We start from the raw sequence: 13,342 nt of genomic DNA, 5'->3' as shown, positions 1-13,342 counted from the left end.
CTCCTCCCCTGCATCCCCTGTCAGTGCCTCCCTCCTTCACACAGCTCCTCTCCCTGCTTTCATGTCATGTGTTTATCTCTCTTTTGCTCTCCCTTAGGAGTTTTTCTTCCCTCTCACAGCTCCCTCTCTAGTTTCCTCTCTCTCTCTCTCTCTCTCTCTCTCTCTCTCTCTCTCTCTCACACACACACACACACACACACACAAACACAGGTTTGCACATGTGCACACACCACTACATGCATACATACCATACACACACATACCACACACACACCATTCATACACACATCACACATATACTCACATGTACATGCACATACCATACATGCACACAGAGACAAACCAGACACACATAGAGAGACACACGTGCACACCCAATGCATATATACCCCCCACATGTATATACATGCATCACACACACACACACATTACACATGTATACATGCATGCACAGAGAGACACATACACCACACACACACATACACATACACACAGAGACGCTGTTGTAAAAATATAAAAAATAAAAAATGCTGTCTTTTATCCCACTAGGTCCGGCACCGCAGTGCCCCAAGATATCTGCTGGATATTTTAATTCTCAGTCAGCAAAGCCTCTCACCTGCTTTGCTCCATCCCATATCACACTACTGAAGGCCTCTCTCTGAGCCTGGTAGCAATCTCTCTACCTATCTAGTACCCAAGGCAGGCTTCCATGCCAGAAACACACACCCCAACTCTGTGGTGGCCCAGACCAGCCACCCCACACTCTGTTACACTTAAATCTGCACAAGAAAGAACATACAACACAATACCTCTGATCCAATTGATAAGATATAATTACCCACCTAAACATACAGAGCCCTGTACACATCCATCCCTTAAAAACATTTGTTTTTTTTTTTAGACAGCCAAATCTTTTTTTATTGGGGGAATGGGTTTCTAGGGGGTAGGCCTGGGGCCCTCACTGCACGGCTTGTTCATTGCCACTGCCTCCAGAATCCTGTGGCTTCATCACATCTGGAAGCTCCAGAGGGCTGGAGAAGGGTTCCATACGCAGCGCTTCAAAGGTGTCATCTGCTCGAAAGGCCAGGCCCACTGTGGCTGGGGCCTGTGGCCTTGCTGTCTGACTGGTGATGCCACATTCGCCCAGAGTTTTTCCACCATCGAGGAGCTGGTCGTCCTTGTACAGCCGCTGCTCCTCTGGCGGCCGCTTGAGGATGCCCTTGACGATGTGCTTCAGTTCGAACACGGTGTTCGACTCCTTGGGGTCCGTAAAGATAGTGGTCTTGTGGCGCCGGATCATGAGAAACATGATCTGAGGACGGCAAGCCCGCGTCAGCGTTAGCCCGTGGCCCCCGGCGTGGCCCCGGAGCCCCCGCCACCCCCGGCCTCCCCTTAAAAACATTTGTAACAACCTGTAAATGCACAGAGCAGAATCTTAACATCAACTTCCATGGGGTACTGAGGTGCAGGACCTAGTGGGGGATAAAAGACAGCTTTTTTGTTTTTTATATTTTTACAACTCAGAGAGACATACACACATATACACAGACACCACACACTACACATGCAAACAGACCTACACCACATACACTTACATACAAACCTAAACACACACACACACACACACACACACACACACACACACACACACAGCATATACACAGCCATACAAACATCTACATACACCAGACACACAGAGAGACAGGCAGATACACACTGACACACACAGAGGGACAGACATAAACACCACAAATACAGACATATATACACAGAGAGACACATCCACACCACACACATGCACATACACACACATACAAGTGTATAAATTTAAACTTAGATATAGCACTAGAGAGGCTGATTAGTTTTGCTTAGCATAATGATTCCCGGTTCCATCCAGTTTCCTGCAAATGCTGTGGTCTCATTTTCCTTACAGCTGAGTAAAATCCCCGTGTGTGGACTGTATTTTCCTTTCTCTATTCACTTCTTGATGGAATCCCGGCCAATTTCATTTCCTGGCTATTATGAATGGTGCTGACAATTTTTAATTTTTTCTCAGGCAGAAGATATATTAGTAGAAGCAAAATGTGGGGAGGGGTAAGGTAAGCACAAAAGAATGGGCCTGGCTCGACCAGGATATTGGCTGGGTAAATCGGCCACACAGGGGGAACAGCAGGGTGGGTTGCTTAGTGACCTGACCACCAGTGCCTGACCACCGGCACTCAGTGATCTGACTAGATTTATGCTGTCTACTGAATTCAAGCAGAGCTGTAGGTACAGGCTACTTTGAACTAACCTAAGGCTATAACTTTTGTTCTAACATAAGGCTAGAATACAATTACTTTTTAGCCTGAAGGCTGCTTCCGCCATCTCGAGGATGCTCCCAACACCACGTGAGCACCTTTGTCATGTCTACTTAAATGATGGATGGGCAGTAGACTAGGCCCAAGGGAGAGCCTTTTGGGAAGGAAGGCGTCAGCTAGGTAGAGCTTGGAGGGTGGCCACAGCTGGCCCAGGGAAATGAGCCTGGAGCAGGGAAAATCCCAAAGCAGGAAAACACCAGAGCCCAAGACTCCTGCTTCTGCCGACCCCTAGGCACTGTCTGTGGCCAGGAGTGGAGTGGAAACGTTATGTTTAGAGACTGGGGGACTCTGGACCTCTTTCTGGACTCTACCAGGACAAGGTTAGGTGGGCTCCTAACTGAGGAACCCAGAGTGGGCCAAGAAAAGCAAAGGGGCAAGGATTTCGTCCATGTGAAGACAAGGCTTCCCCAGTTCCTGACCTCTAGGCTGAGGATGGCTGGCTGTCGCTCTCACTAGTCTTCAGGCTGCTGCTCCCTCAAAGTTCCTAATCCCCTTCTACTTCTGCACCGAAGAGTCAGGAAGCCCTAGGGAAAAAATAACTAGAAAACCAGGGGTGAGGCTCAACGGCTGGATCTGAACCAAATGCACCCTTATCAACACCCTAGACCTGGGCCAGTCCCACTACTTGTCTAATCCTCAGGCACCCTATCATCGTGAGCTTTAACTGTCAGCTTGAGAAAAGAAGACATCTCAGTGAGGATTTACTTAGTGGGTTGGCCTGTGGCCAGGCAGGCCTGTGATACTTTTTACTTGACATGGGAAAGCCCCAGCTCACCATGGGTGGCACCATGCACTAAGCAGAAACCCTGGATGTGTACGAAGTAAACAAGCAAGGCTTCCTGACTTGCACCAAGGGGTGAGGGCATTCTTCAGCTAAGGACACCTTAGTCTGATAAGATGGCCAAGTCAGTAAAGTGCTTGCCTCGGAAGGGTGGAGACCTGAGTACAACCTCCAACTTCATGTGGAAAGAAGAAATAAATCTGGGCGTGGTGGCATGTTTATAGTCACAGCACTGGGGAGATGGGACAGGAAGGCTCACTGGCTGGCCAGCCTAGCCTACTTGGCAAGCTCCAGGCCAGTGAAAGATAAAGACGCTATCTCCAGAAATAAAGTGGAAGTGCCTGAGAAGCCACACCTGAGGCCGAGCTCTACCGTCCATGAGCACGTTTACATACATGAACCTGCACACACATGAACACACACTTGCATTAGATGTGAGGAAGTCACTACCATGAGTCAGACCCTGTACCTGCCTTCAAGGGCAGCAGACAAGAAAGCATAAACTTTCTACCATAGGGTAGCAAGGTTATACTCTCACCACAGCCACAAAAGAGCCATGAGAGATGGCATCTCTAAGAAGAGCAATGAGGGAGTGTCTGCCTCCTACCCTCAGCTCTGACACCAGGGAGGAAACCTCCTATATTGTCCCACCAGGCATCTTCCAGCAACTTCACATTGGAACCAAGGGACTGAAAGGAAGATTATAGGTTTCAGGACACATGGGACCTTGTATGTAGATGGAATAACTTCTGTTTTTATTCTGAGGAACATGAGGACTGTTACAGGACTGAAGAATGGACAGGGGTGGGGTGGGGGTAGGGGATCCAAAGACAAAGGGAAACAGAGAGACAACTGTGGAAACATAGGCGATAATACAGGGAAAAAATGAAGCATCTTAAACTAGGACATGTCAGTGGAAAGCTGGAGAGACAAGCTGTACGCTAGACAGGTGTCTAATGCTGGACATTAGAAGGGAATGTGGGGCACAAAGGAATCAAGGATGACACCCAGGGTTTGGTTTGAGAAACGGAAAGGATGGAGTTGCACCAACTTAGATGAAGACTAGATTCCATAAGGCAGATTGAAGAAGAGGTCTACCAGAAGTCCCATTCCAGACACAGGCCGATAGACCTTGACACTATGGAAGCCAATGAGAAAAGGGGCTGGAGAGAAAACTCGGACAATACAATGCTTGCCATGTGAACACAGGCTAGATCCCCAGCACCAAGCATGCTGTAATCCCAACTCTGGGGAGAAATAGATAAAAGGATCCTCAAGGCTTAATGGAGGACAGAGCTAACCTTAGGTTCCATTGAGAGACTCTGCCTCAAAGAACAAGGTGGACAGTACCTGAGGAGTGACATTTGAGGTAGACTTTTGACCTCTATGTGTACACCACACACACACACACACACACACACACACACACACACACACACACACACACACAAATGTGTCTGTATAGGATGGATGGTCACAGACAGTCTGCATCATGTCCGTGGATTGTTCTCACATCAATTCTGACCTTTCTGACAACATCCACCATGCCTGTGGGAATAGCATGTGTGGCTGACTTCCCAATTAAGCCTTAAGCCCCACCTACTATAGCTCACCCCCTCTTCTGTGCATGGCCTCTTCCTTGCGTGCGGACTCAGAGCTGGGCTGGGGCTCTTCTCTCTGTAGGCCATATCTGGTGAAGAGCTTGCCTCTGGGGATTTCACAACCCAAGCTTGCAAGTGATTGTTTACATGAGAGGACATGGAGGAAACAGGACAATGGACACATTTATAAACATTAAAAGGATTTGTGCACCGGCTTTCTGTCACTGCTCTCGGGCCACTCTGCACCATCTATGGTGTCTACAGTGAACAAGGGACTAGGTGTGAACAACAAAGCCTGAAGCTGAGTTTTGACTGCCACTCTACCAAAAGTCCAGAGGCAGACATGGGTGAGGAAATTGATTTGTGCATGACAAGAAATGAGAAGAGAAAGAGAGGCTTCACGTCTATCCCTGCCTTGCCTAGGGCAGTGTTATAATTTATAGAAGAGAACATTGAAACAGAAGCCAGAATGTTAGCATCCTGGTAAAAATAAAGTATATCTAAAGGAGGCTTGTACTTCTTCCTTTGGCTGTCAGAGCACTGGAGAAACGAACTCCCAGAGTGTAGAATGGCCCCAATGATCCCATACTGGAAGAAGTTAGGCTGAAACCTGGTACCATCCAGAGAGAGACTTGCCTCTCAGCAGGAGGTTTTATGTAGTTCTGACAGCCTTTCAAACCGTCTTGTGTGAGAGGTCGGAACTGAGACAATGTTGGTGGGCCAGACCACACCTCAGCCAGGACGGCTCAGCAATGCATGCCTCTTGCCTTCTAACTGAATGGAATCAGGACTCTGAAGATGGATTTGAGAAGTGCAGTTCTCAACCTGACATAACCTAGAATCACCCGGGAAGAGTCTGGATGAGGGACTGTCTACAGTCCCTATATTGGATTGGCTTGTAGGCATGTCTCTGGATGGTCCTTGTCTCAATTAAGATAACTCATATGAGAATCCCAAGCCCACTATGGGGACATCATTCCCTAGGTAGTGAGTTCCAAACAGCAGAAGAGTACATTCATTGATCTGGGCATAAGCAAGCAAAAGAACTGGCGTGTTTCTGTTTCCTTCTACTTTTGACTATGAATTACAACGATTTCCTCCACAACATTGGACGATGACCTGGAATTGTAAACCAAAGCAAACCCTTAAACTGCCTTTCACTGGAGTATTTTATCACAAAGACAAAACTGAAACTGCCACAGGGAATCGCTGGACTGTCTCTGCTCCTCGTTCTGATGTGGCCACACTAAATAAATCTCTATTTCCTGCTTTTCACCATTACAGTCTCGTTGGCGCATTGAGGAAGAGTGATTCAGACTTACTTCTCAGGGCTTCTCTGGTGGCCTTGGTTACAACTCTAGTAAAAAGGATGTGCATGTGTGTAGATGATCTGTGAGCCCACATTATCAGGACTGGGAAATAAGTCATCGGGCACACAGCCCAAGGGTTTCCTAGTTTCGCCAGGTTTGCTAATTCTTAGGATCTAAATACAGGCTGGGGTGGCTGATGGTCTGAGCAACGGGACTCATTTGCCAATGGCAGTGCCCATCTGTTGTTGGCTGGCTTCACCGTGCAGTCGTACGTACCCTGACAATACTACAGCTGTCCCTACCTCAGTATCTGATGCTCCTTTTCCCCGACACTGACCTTCAGGGTCATCTTAGTTCAGCACCATCCTGGAGATGGATAAAGGGTTCTCTATGACCTCTGTCTTCCTGGGACCTGCTAACGCGCTAGGGCTACATTGTAGCTCTGCAAGGATCGTGCTTATAGAATGTTTCGCTGATAACTGCCACCCTGTTGCCCAACTCTGCTGATTGTGAGATGGGATACAAAGTACAACTGAAGTGTTTTAAAATGTCACCGATGGCACACTGTGTTGATAACTCCTCAGTTGGCCCCATAAAAAGCTGAGCATATGGAACATGAGGAGACAAGGACAGACAGATCCCTAGGTCTTGTTTGCCTAACCAAGTAAGCCACAGGTCCGAGTGAGAAAAACAAGGTAGACACTCCTGAGGGACCACATTGAAGGTTGACTTCTGGCCTTCACACTTCACTGGTGCAGATATACACACATGAGCACGCATCAGAAATAAGATAAAACTTACCACTGGGGCTACTGATGTGGCCTCGTTGGTACAGTGCTTGCCTCCCATGTACAAAGCCCTGGTTTGATCCCCAGTGCTACACAAACTGGGTGTGTGCACGTGCCTGGAATCTCAGTACTCAAGAGGTAGAGGCAGGGGGATCATAAGTTCAAGGTTATCCTTAGTTATACAGTGAGTTTGAGACCTTTCAAGCTATATGAATCCTATCTCAGGGCTGGAAAGGTGGCTCCACGGTTAAGAGCACTGACTGCTCTCCCAGAAGTCCTGAGTTCAGTTCCCAGAAACCACATGGTGGCTCACAACCATCTGTAATGGGATCTGATGCCCTCTTCCGGTGTGTCTGAAGACAACAACAGTGTACTCCAATAAATTAAATAAATAAATCTTGAGAAAGAAAGAAAGAAAGAAAGAAAGGAACTTACCTCAAAAAAAAATAATAATGAAACAGACAGCCCTGTGTCATCAGTGAATTAGTAGGTTATCTGACCAGTGCTGAATCTTGAGATGCTGACAGAGCTGTGGCTCAAACTCCCAAAGTCTGAGGTGTTGTGATCCACTATTCCAGCCAGGGTTCCTTTGGAAATATGTGTCTGAGTGGTTGTATGTTTTCACTAAGAAAAACCTGCAGATCTTGACAGCGGGGAGTGATCGTAAACCTGAAGTGGCTTGCCTTGGGCCCTGCTGTGGCTGTCTCTGCCTCTCTCATCAGCTCTGCTCACGTCTAAAGGTCATCTTGCTGAGAACTTTCCGAACTGCCTTTGGTGGTTGAAGACGGAGGTCACAGAAGACCAAAGGGGTTGTGCTGCTGATTAAGATGACATCAAGAAGGCTCTGCCTCTCATTGAATGAGATCTGGCAAGGACAGAATGCGAATCTGCCATCCCGTCCGGGCCCTGCACCGTGTGTAACAGACAGTGCTATTGCCGATGTGCTCCCTGGTAATTCTCTGCTTTATGTAAGCAGACAGAGCATTTGAAACTCACTCCTCGGGTATACGGCCCAAGGCGGCTTCCCTCAAGGGTAGCTCTAGTCCTCCCACACACACACCATGATGAATGAGGCCTTAGCAGAACCATGAAAATCCCAGAGCCGCAAAGAGGCCTCTGAGCACCTGCTGAGAATAAGAACCCGCTGAGCTGCCTGGGAATTCTGTTGAAGCTCAGTGCACAGGCGAAGACTGGTCAAGGGACGCCTCGCTACACCAAGCGGGGAGCCACAAACCGTGGGTGGAGAACTTGAAGGCGCCCGACCAAATCAGATAAGGGGGCTGCACACAAGGGAGCTACAAGCAGGAAGCCTACTGAGAATTAGAGATGTCAAGAAAAGAGCTGCAGATACCAAGAAACCTGAAACAATAAGGAAATTTTTTTCTTTTTTTCTTTTTTTCAGAGCTGGGGACCGAACCCAAGGCCTTGCGCTTGCTAGGCAAGCGCTCTACCACTGAGCTAAATCCCCAACCCCACAATAAGGGAATTTATGGCAGCAGACAAGCCCCCTGCTGCCTGGACTATTGAAGTCTCTTCCATCCCATTGATAAACTAGGGACAGCCTGTTTGCATGAAAACCTCCAAAAAACACCGGGAGGGGGGGAAGGGTCAGGTACGATGTGATCAGTGGTAGGATCTTAATAAGACACTCATAATTTGATTTGATGTGACAGTTTTACTAGGATCGTTTTAGCTGACTGTGGTGGTATTTGCTTATAATGCAGCCGAGGCTGGGGCGGGACTTAGGGGTTCTAGGCTAGCCTGGGCTACATAGTGAGATCCTGTCTCAAAAATCAACAGCTGGGGGCTGGAGAGATGGCTCAGTGGTTAAGAGCACCGACTGCTCTTCCAGAGGTCCTGAGTTCAATTCCCAGCAACCACATGGTGGCTCACAACCATCCGTAATGGGATCTGATGTCCCCTTCTGGTGTGTCTGAAGACAGCTACAGTGTACTCATATACAAAATAAATAAATCTTTAAAAAAAAAATCAACAGCTGGGCATTTTGGCTGGGCAGTTTTAATCCCAGCACTTGGGAGGCAGATGCAGGCAGAGACATGTGAGTTCCAAACCAGCTTGGTCTTCAAAAGGAGTTCCAGGACAGCCAGGGCTGAAAAATCCTGTCTCAAACAAACAAACAAACAAACAAACAAAAAACCCAAACCAACCAACCAAGCAAACGAACTAATGAATGAAATAAAATAAAATACAACAAAAGTATTGATTAAATGTATTTTAAAATTCTTTTTGCTTTGTTTTGTTCTTTTCTTAGAGACAGGGTTTCTCTGAAGACCTCAAACTCAGAGATCCTCCTGCCTCTGGCTCTGGAGTGCTGGGATTAAAAGCACCACAACTAACTAAGCTAAAAAAAGTCGTATTTATGTTAGAGTAAGAGAAGAGAAATGAGGGCAGGGACGAACATCAGAGCACCACTCATCAGACACGTGAGATTTCCTGAGCGCCTTTTCTTCATTTCAGAATGTTACCGCTAAAGAAAAGACACACTTATAAAGCTAATCTCCGTTAATAAACCTAATCTCTGTTGTGGGTATTTGCTCGGTTGCTTTCTGAAATCTCACACTAGACAGTCAATGAAAAAAATTAAACCCACTCAACTTGTAGCACTTGCCAATTCCTGTGGTGTGAAAATTGCTAACCACCGACACAGGTGGCCACTGACCTGGAAACAGATAAACAACCGACCGCTGCCATTTTCCTACCCCACAGATACAATAGACTCAGGCAGCCTCAAGAGCCACAGGAACGCAAGCACAGGAAGGTCAAACTGGCCACAGGGCCTTTATCACCACCTCCCTGGGAAGGAGGGCAGGAAAATGATTGACGGAGGTGGGCGGAGTCGAGGGGGCGGGTAATGACGTTTTGTTTTGTTTAGGTCGGTGTTCCTTGACTTGGGGTATTATTACACGGCTATTGATCATTTTGTGGGAATTCATCTATCTGTAGGCATTTTAACTGTGTTGGTTTCAGGTGTGTATTACAGGTGGATATAAAACTCTGCTTGTAAAAGCCGGCAGAGGGAGGACTTAAGCGTTACGAACTGGCCTCCCCTTGTCCTCTGTAACCCATAAGGCTTTCGCTGTAGTGGGAACCAACTTCAATGCCAACCTTGCCAGTGGCTAAAGAGGGAAGGAATTCCAAGTAAAGGAATGGCGGGAGGGACCCAAGGGGTTGGTATTCAATGTCTGCGGTCCATCCATTGACCACAGGATACGAATCCCAGCTAGAGCTGAAAAGAGAGGAGGAAGCAAAGGAGGACCTAGGATGTTTGTGGGAAGCACCCTCTGAGCCTTGCCTATGAAGAACGCCGTTCTGAATACTCACTGGGCTAGACCCATTCTCTCTCAGCCTCTCCAGGAAGTCCTGTGACTATCCTCCAAATCTCACAGCTCATGAGGACAAGCCTGGAAGCAAAGTAAAACACCACCATCCCAACCTCTCCTCTCTCCACACCCCACCCTGAAGACCTGTATGTCTCTGCCAGGTAGGCAGTGCCAGGAAGAGCCCAGAATGTTCCACCACCCTCCCACCCTAGAACTCAGCCTTAGGATCTGGGGCCCCGAAATATTATCAGTGCAGTCAGTGGTCAAAATTAGCTGTGCTTGAAGAAACAAGAACATTGAAGTTCCCCAGCAGAGGGACACAGAAATGAAGAGAGCCAATCAAACACTCCTGGTGCCTGCTGAGGCCACCCACTCAGACATCACAGACTGCCTTCTCCACCACTGCCCTGGGCCTTTCCCTCAGGGGCTGACAACAGGTCACAGGATTCAGAAGCCCAGCCCCTGAGCGATGCCCTCTGCTTAGCGATCATTTCTCTTGGGTCTCTGGAGCCAGCAGCTCAGTGGCAAAGCCAGTCCCTCCGTGTTGACAGAAGAGTCTTCCTCCTTCCCAGAAGGAAGATTGATTGAGGTCTGGAACAGTCCAGAGTCCAAGCTGGAGTTCTGAGAATCAGGAAAGTTAGTAGTCAGAGCTCAGGGGACAGCCTGGCTACAAGGCTCTGAGGCATGTAGTTAGAATCAGGTCTCCTCGTTGGGGGCTGCTGAGATGTCTCCGTAAACGCGCGTGCCATGGAAGCACAAGAACCAGTGGAATCCCCTAGAACCCACTTTAAAAGCCAGATATGTAGCAAGCAAAAACCAAAGTGTCTGGCTCCTGAGGAATGACTCTCAGGATAGACTTCTAACTACCCTCAAGTACCCACACTTGTATGCACACACACGCACACATATGTGTGTGTGAGCACACACAAACCCCAGATACATACACTCTTACACACACACACACACACATACACCACACATACCACAAACACAGTACACACCCAATGAATGCACACAGTACACACACCATACACACATACACCACACATACATCACACACACACATACACACACCACCATACCACACACACACCACACACACATACCACACACACACACCACACCAAACATACATCACACACCACACACACACACACCACACACAATACCACACATCATACACACATACACACACCACACACACTACACACACACACACCACACCACACACACACACACACTCACCACATATACACACTGCGCACACACAGCACACACCACACATACACACCACACACACACAGCACACACTCACCACACATACACACAGCACACACCACATACCACATACACACCACACACATACCACACACACACACCAGACACCACACACACACAACCTGTTGACTGGACTCCAAGCCTTGTCCTCCTCAAGCTCAATATGCTTGTAGCTTAAGCCAACTGTGTGAGGTGTGAGTCACTGCTTAAAGAGTTTCCCGTAAAGGCCCTGGGTTCGGTCCCCAGCTCCGAAAAAAAACAAAAAAAACAAAAAAAAAAACCAAAAGAGTTCCCCGTAATGAAGGGGAGGGGGTGGGGCGGGTCAGGAGGCTCCCTGACCAGTGACAGAGAGCAAGGCCCATAGCAGGAGTGTAAAACCACATGACCCATCAAGGAAGATAGGCCATCCCTTAATACCACTGACAGGGCCACTGAAGTCACATGTCAAGGCTGGGGAGGAAATGGCAGGCAGAGGGTCTGGCATGGCCCCTAGGGAAAAAGACAGTTCTTCACACAGATAGGTAGTAGCAGCCCTAGAGGCTTCAAACCAACTCTCCCCTTGTCAAGATCCTGGAAAGAACACAGGAGAACCCAAAAGAGCCAGTGTCCCTGAGAACTTGCCTCAGACTCTTCTCAGGCCATCTTAAGAGGAGAAACCAGAGAGGGGAGACAAGGAACTCTGAACGAGCTCTGAAAGGAAAGGAGTGTCAGAATTTGGCTGCCCGCAGTGAGCTCACCCTGCCCCAGACCTAGAATCACAAATATCTGGGCTGAAAGACCCTGAGAAGACTTGATTATGTGGGTAACTTCTAAGTCAATAACCACAACTCCTTCAAAATCTGCCAGGAGTCCAGGAAGTCCAGCTCAGCCCCATGAGCAGGACCAAGGCGCCCTCTAGAGGCGTGAGCTTGTAACCTCCTTGTTCCCTGTTGTTCTTCCCACTGACAGCAACAAGTCTGGCTGTGTATCTACTAACTTCATTATGTCAGACCCAGCCGAGACTATTTCTCTCGGTTTAGCTTTCAGGAAAGCCAATTTCTCAGCCCTCAAACACCCGGTTTTGTTTTTGATTTTGTTTTTGTTACCGCCCCTGGACCCTGCCTCTTGAGGGCTGGAATTAAAAGTGTGTGCCATCACGCCCAGCCCCAAACACTCATGTTTAAAAAAAAAACTGTTTTTGGGGCTGGGGATTTAGCTCAGTGGTAGAGCGCTTACCTAGGAAGCACAAGGCCCTGGGTTCGGTCCCCAGCTCTGAAAAAAAGAACCAAAAAAAAAAAAAACTGTTTTGTTTAGTTTTGTTTTGGCATAGTTTTACAGATGTATGGTTCCCCCCACCCATCCCCCTCATCCAGGAACTCTAGGAATGACCATCCTGTTAGCAAGGTCTATTGGTTAAAACGGAACCAACCGAGGGCTGGACAGATGTCTCCGTGGTGGAGAAGTGCCATACGTTTAAGGTCCTATCAGAGTGTGCCTCCTACATAAGAGGTGTAACCTCTGTCACCGGGATGGCTTTTGTTTGCTTGTTTGCTTGTTTCATTATGAAGTTACTGTTTTTCCTTTTTTCTGTTCTTTATTCTTTTGTTTCTTTGTTTCTTTGCTTGCTTTCTTGCTTGCTTGTTTTGAGACAGAGTCTCTTTACACAGTCCTGGCTGTTGTGGAACTCACTAGGAAGTGAGTCTAGCCCACACAGAAGGAAAGAGATAGGGGCTAAACCAAGCCTTGCCTCCTAGAAGGGATACCAGATATGATCAGATGTGATATTTGAAATGCTGTTTTCTTTGTTTCCTCTCTCTCTGTCTCTCTCTCTGTCTCTGTGTGTGTGTGTGTGTGTGTGTGTGTGTGTGTCTGTGTGTGTGTGTGTGTGTGTGTGTGTGAGAGAG

The 13,342-nt window shown here is 47.8% G+C and overlaps 1 protein-coding gene across 3 annotated transcripts; it reads right to left on the bottom strand.

Annotated features, from left to right (window-relative positions):
* Positions 1 to 884: 884 nt before the first annotated feature.
* Positions 885 to 6,540, bottom strand: Elobl7 (elongin B like 7). Of its 3 annotated transcripts, none has more exon segments than NM_001446930.1 (4): positions 885 to 1,312; positions 1,413 to 1,472; positions 4,755 to 4,870; positions 6,390 to 6,540. In NM_001446930.1, coding segments are annotated over 3 exon segments (489 nt in total). In that variant the 5' UTR covers positions 4,830 to 4,870; positions 6,390 to 6,540; the 3' UTR covers positions 885 to 958.
* Between the last annotated feature and the right edge of the window lie 6,802 nt (positions 6,541 to 13,342).

This window comes from Rattus norvegicus, chromosome 8, assembly GCF_021556685.1.
Source record: "Rattus norvegicus strain SHRSP/BbbUtx chromosome 8, alternate assembly SHRSP_T2T, whole genome shotgun sequence".
Taxonomy (NCBI): domain Eukaryota; kingdom Metazoa; phylum Chordata; class Mammalia; order Rodentia; family Muridae; genus Rattus; species Rattus norvegicus.
This window is presented reverse-complemented; position numbering and strand designations above follow the sequence as displayed.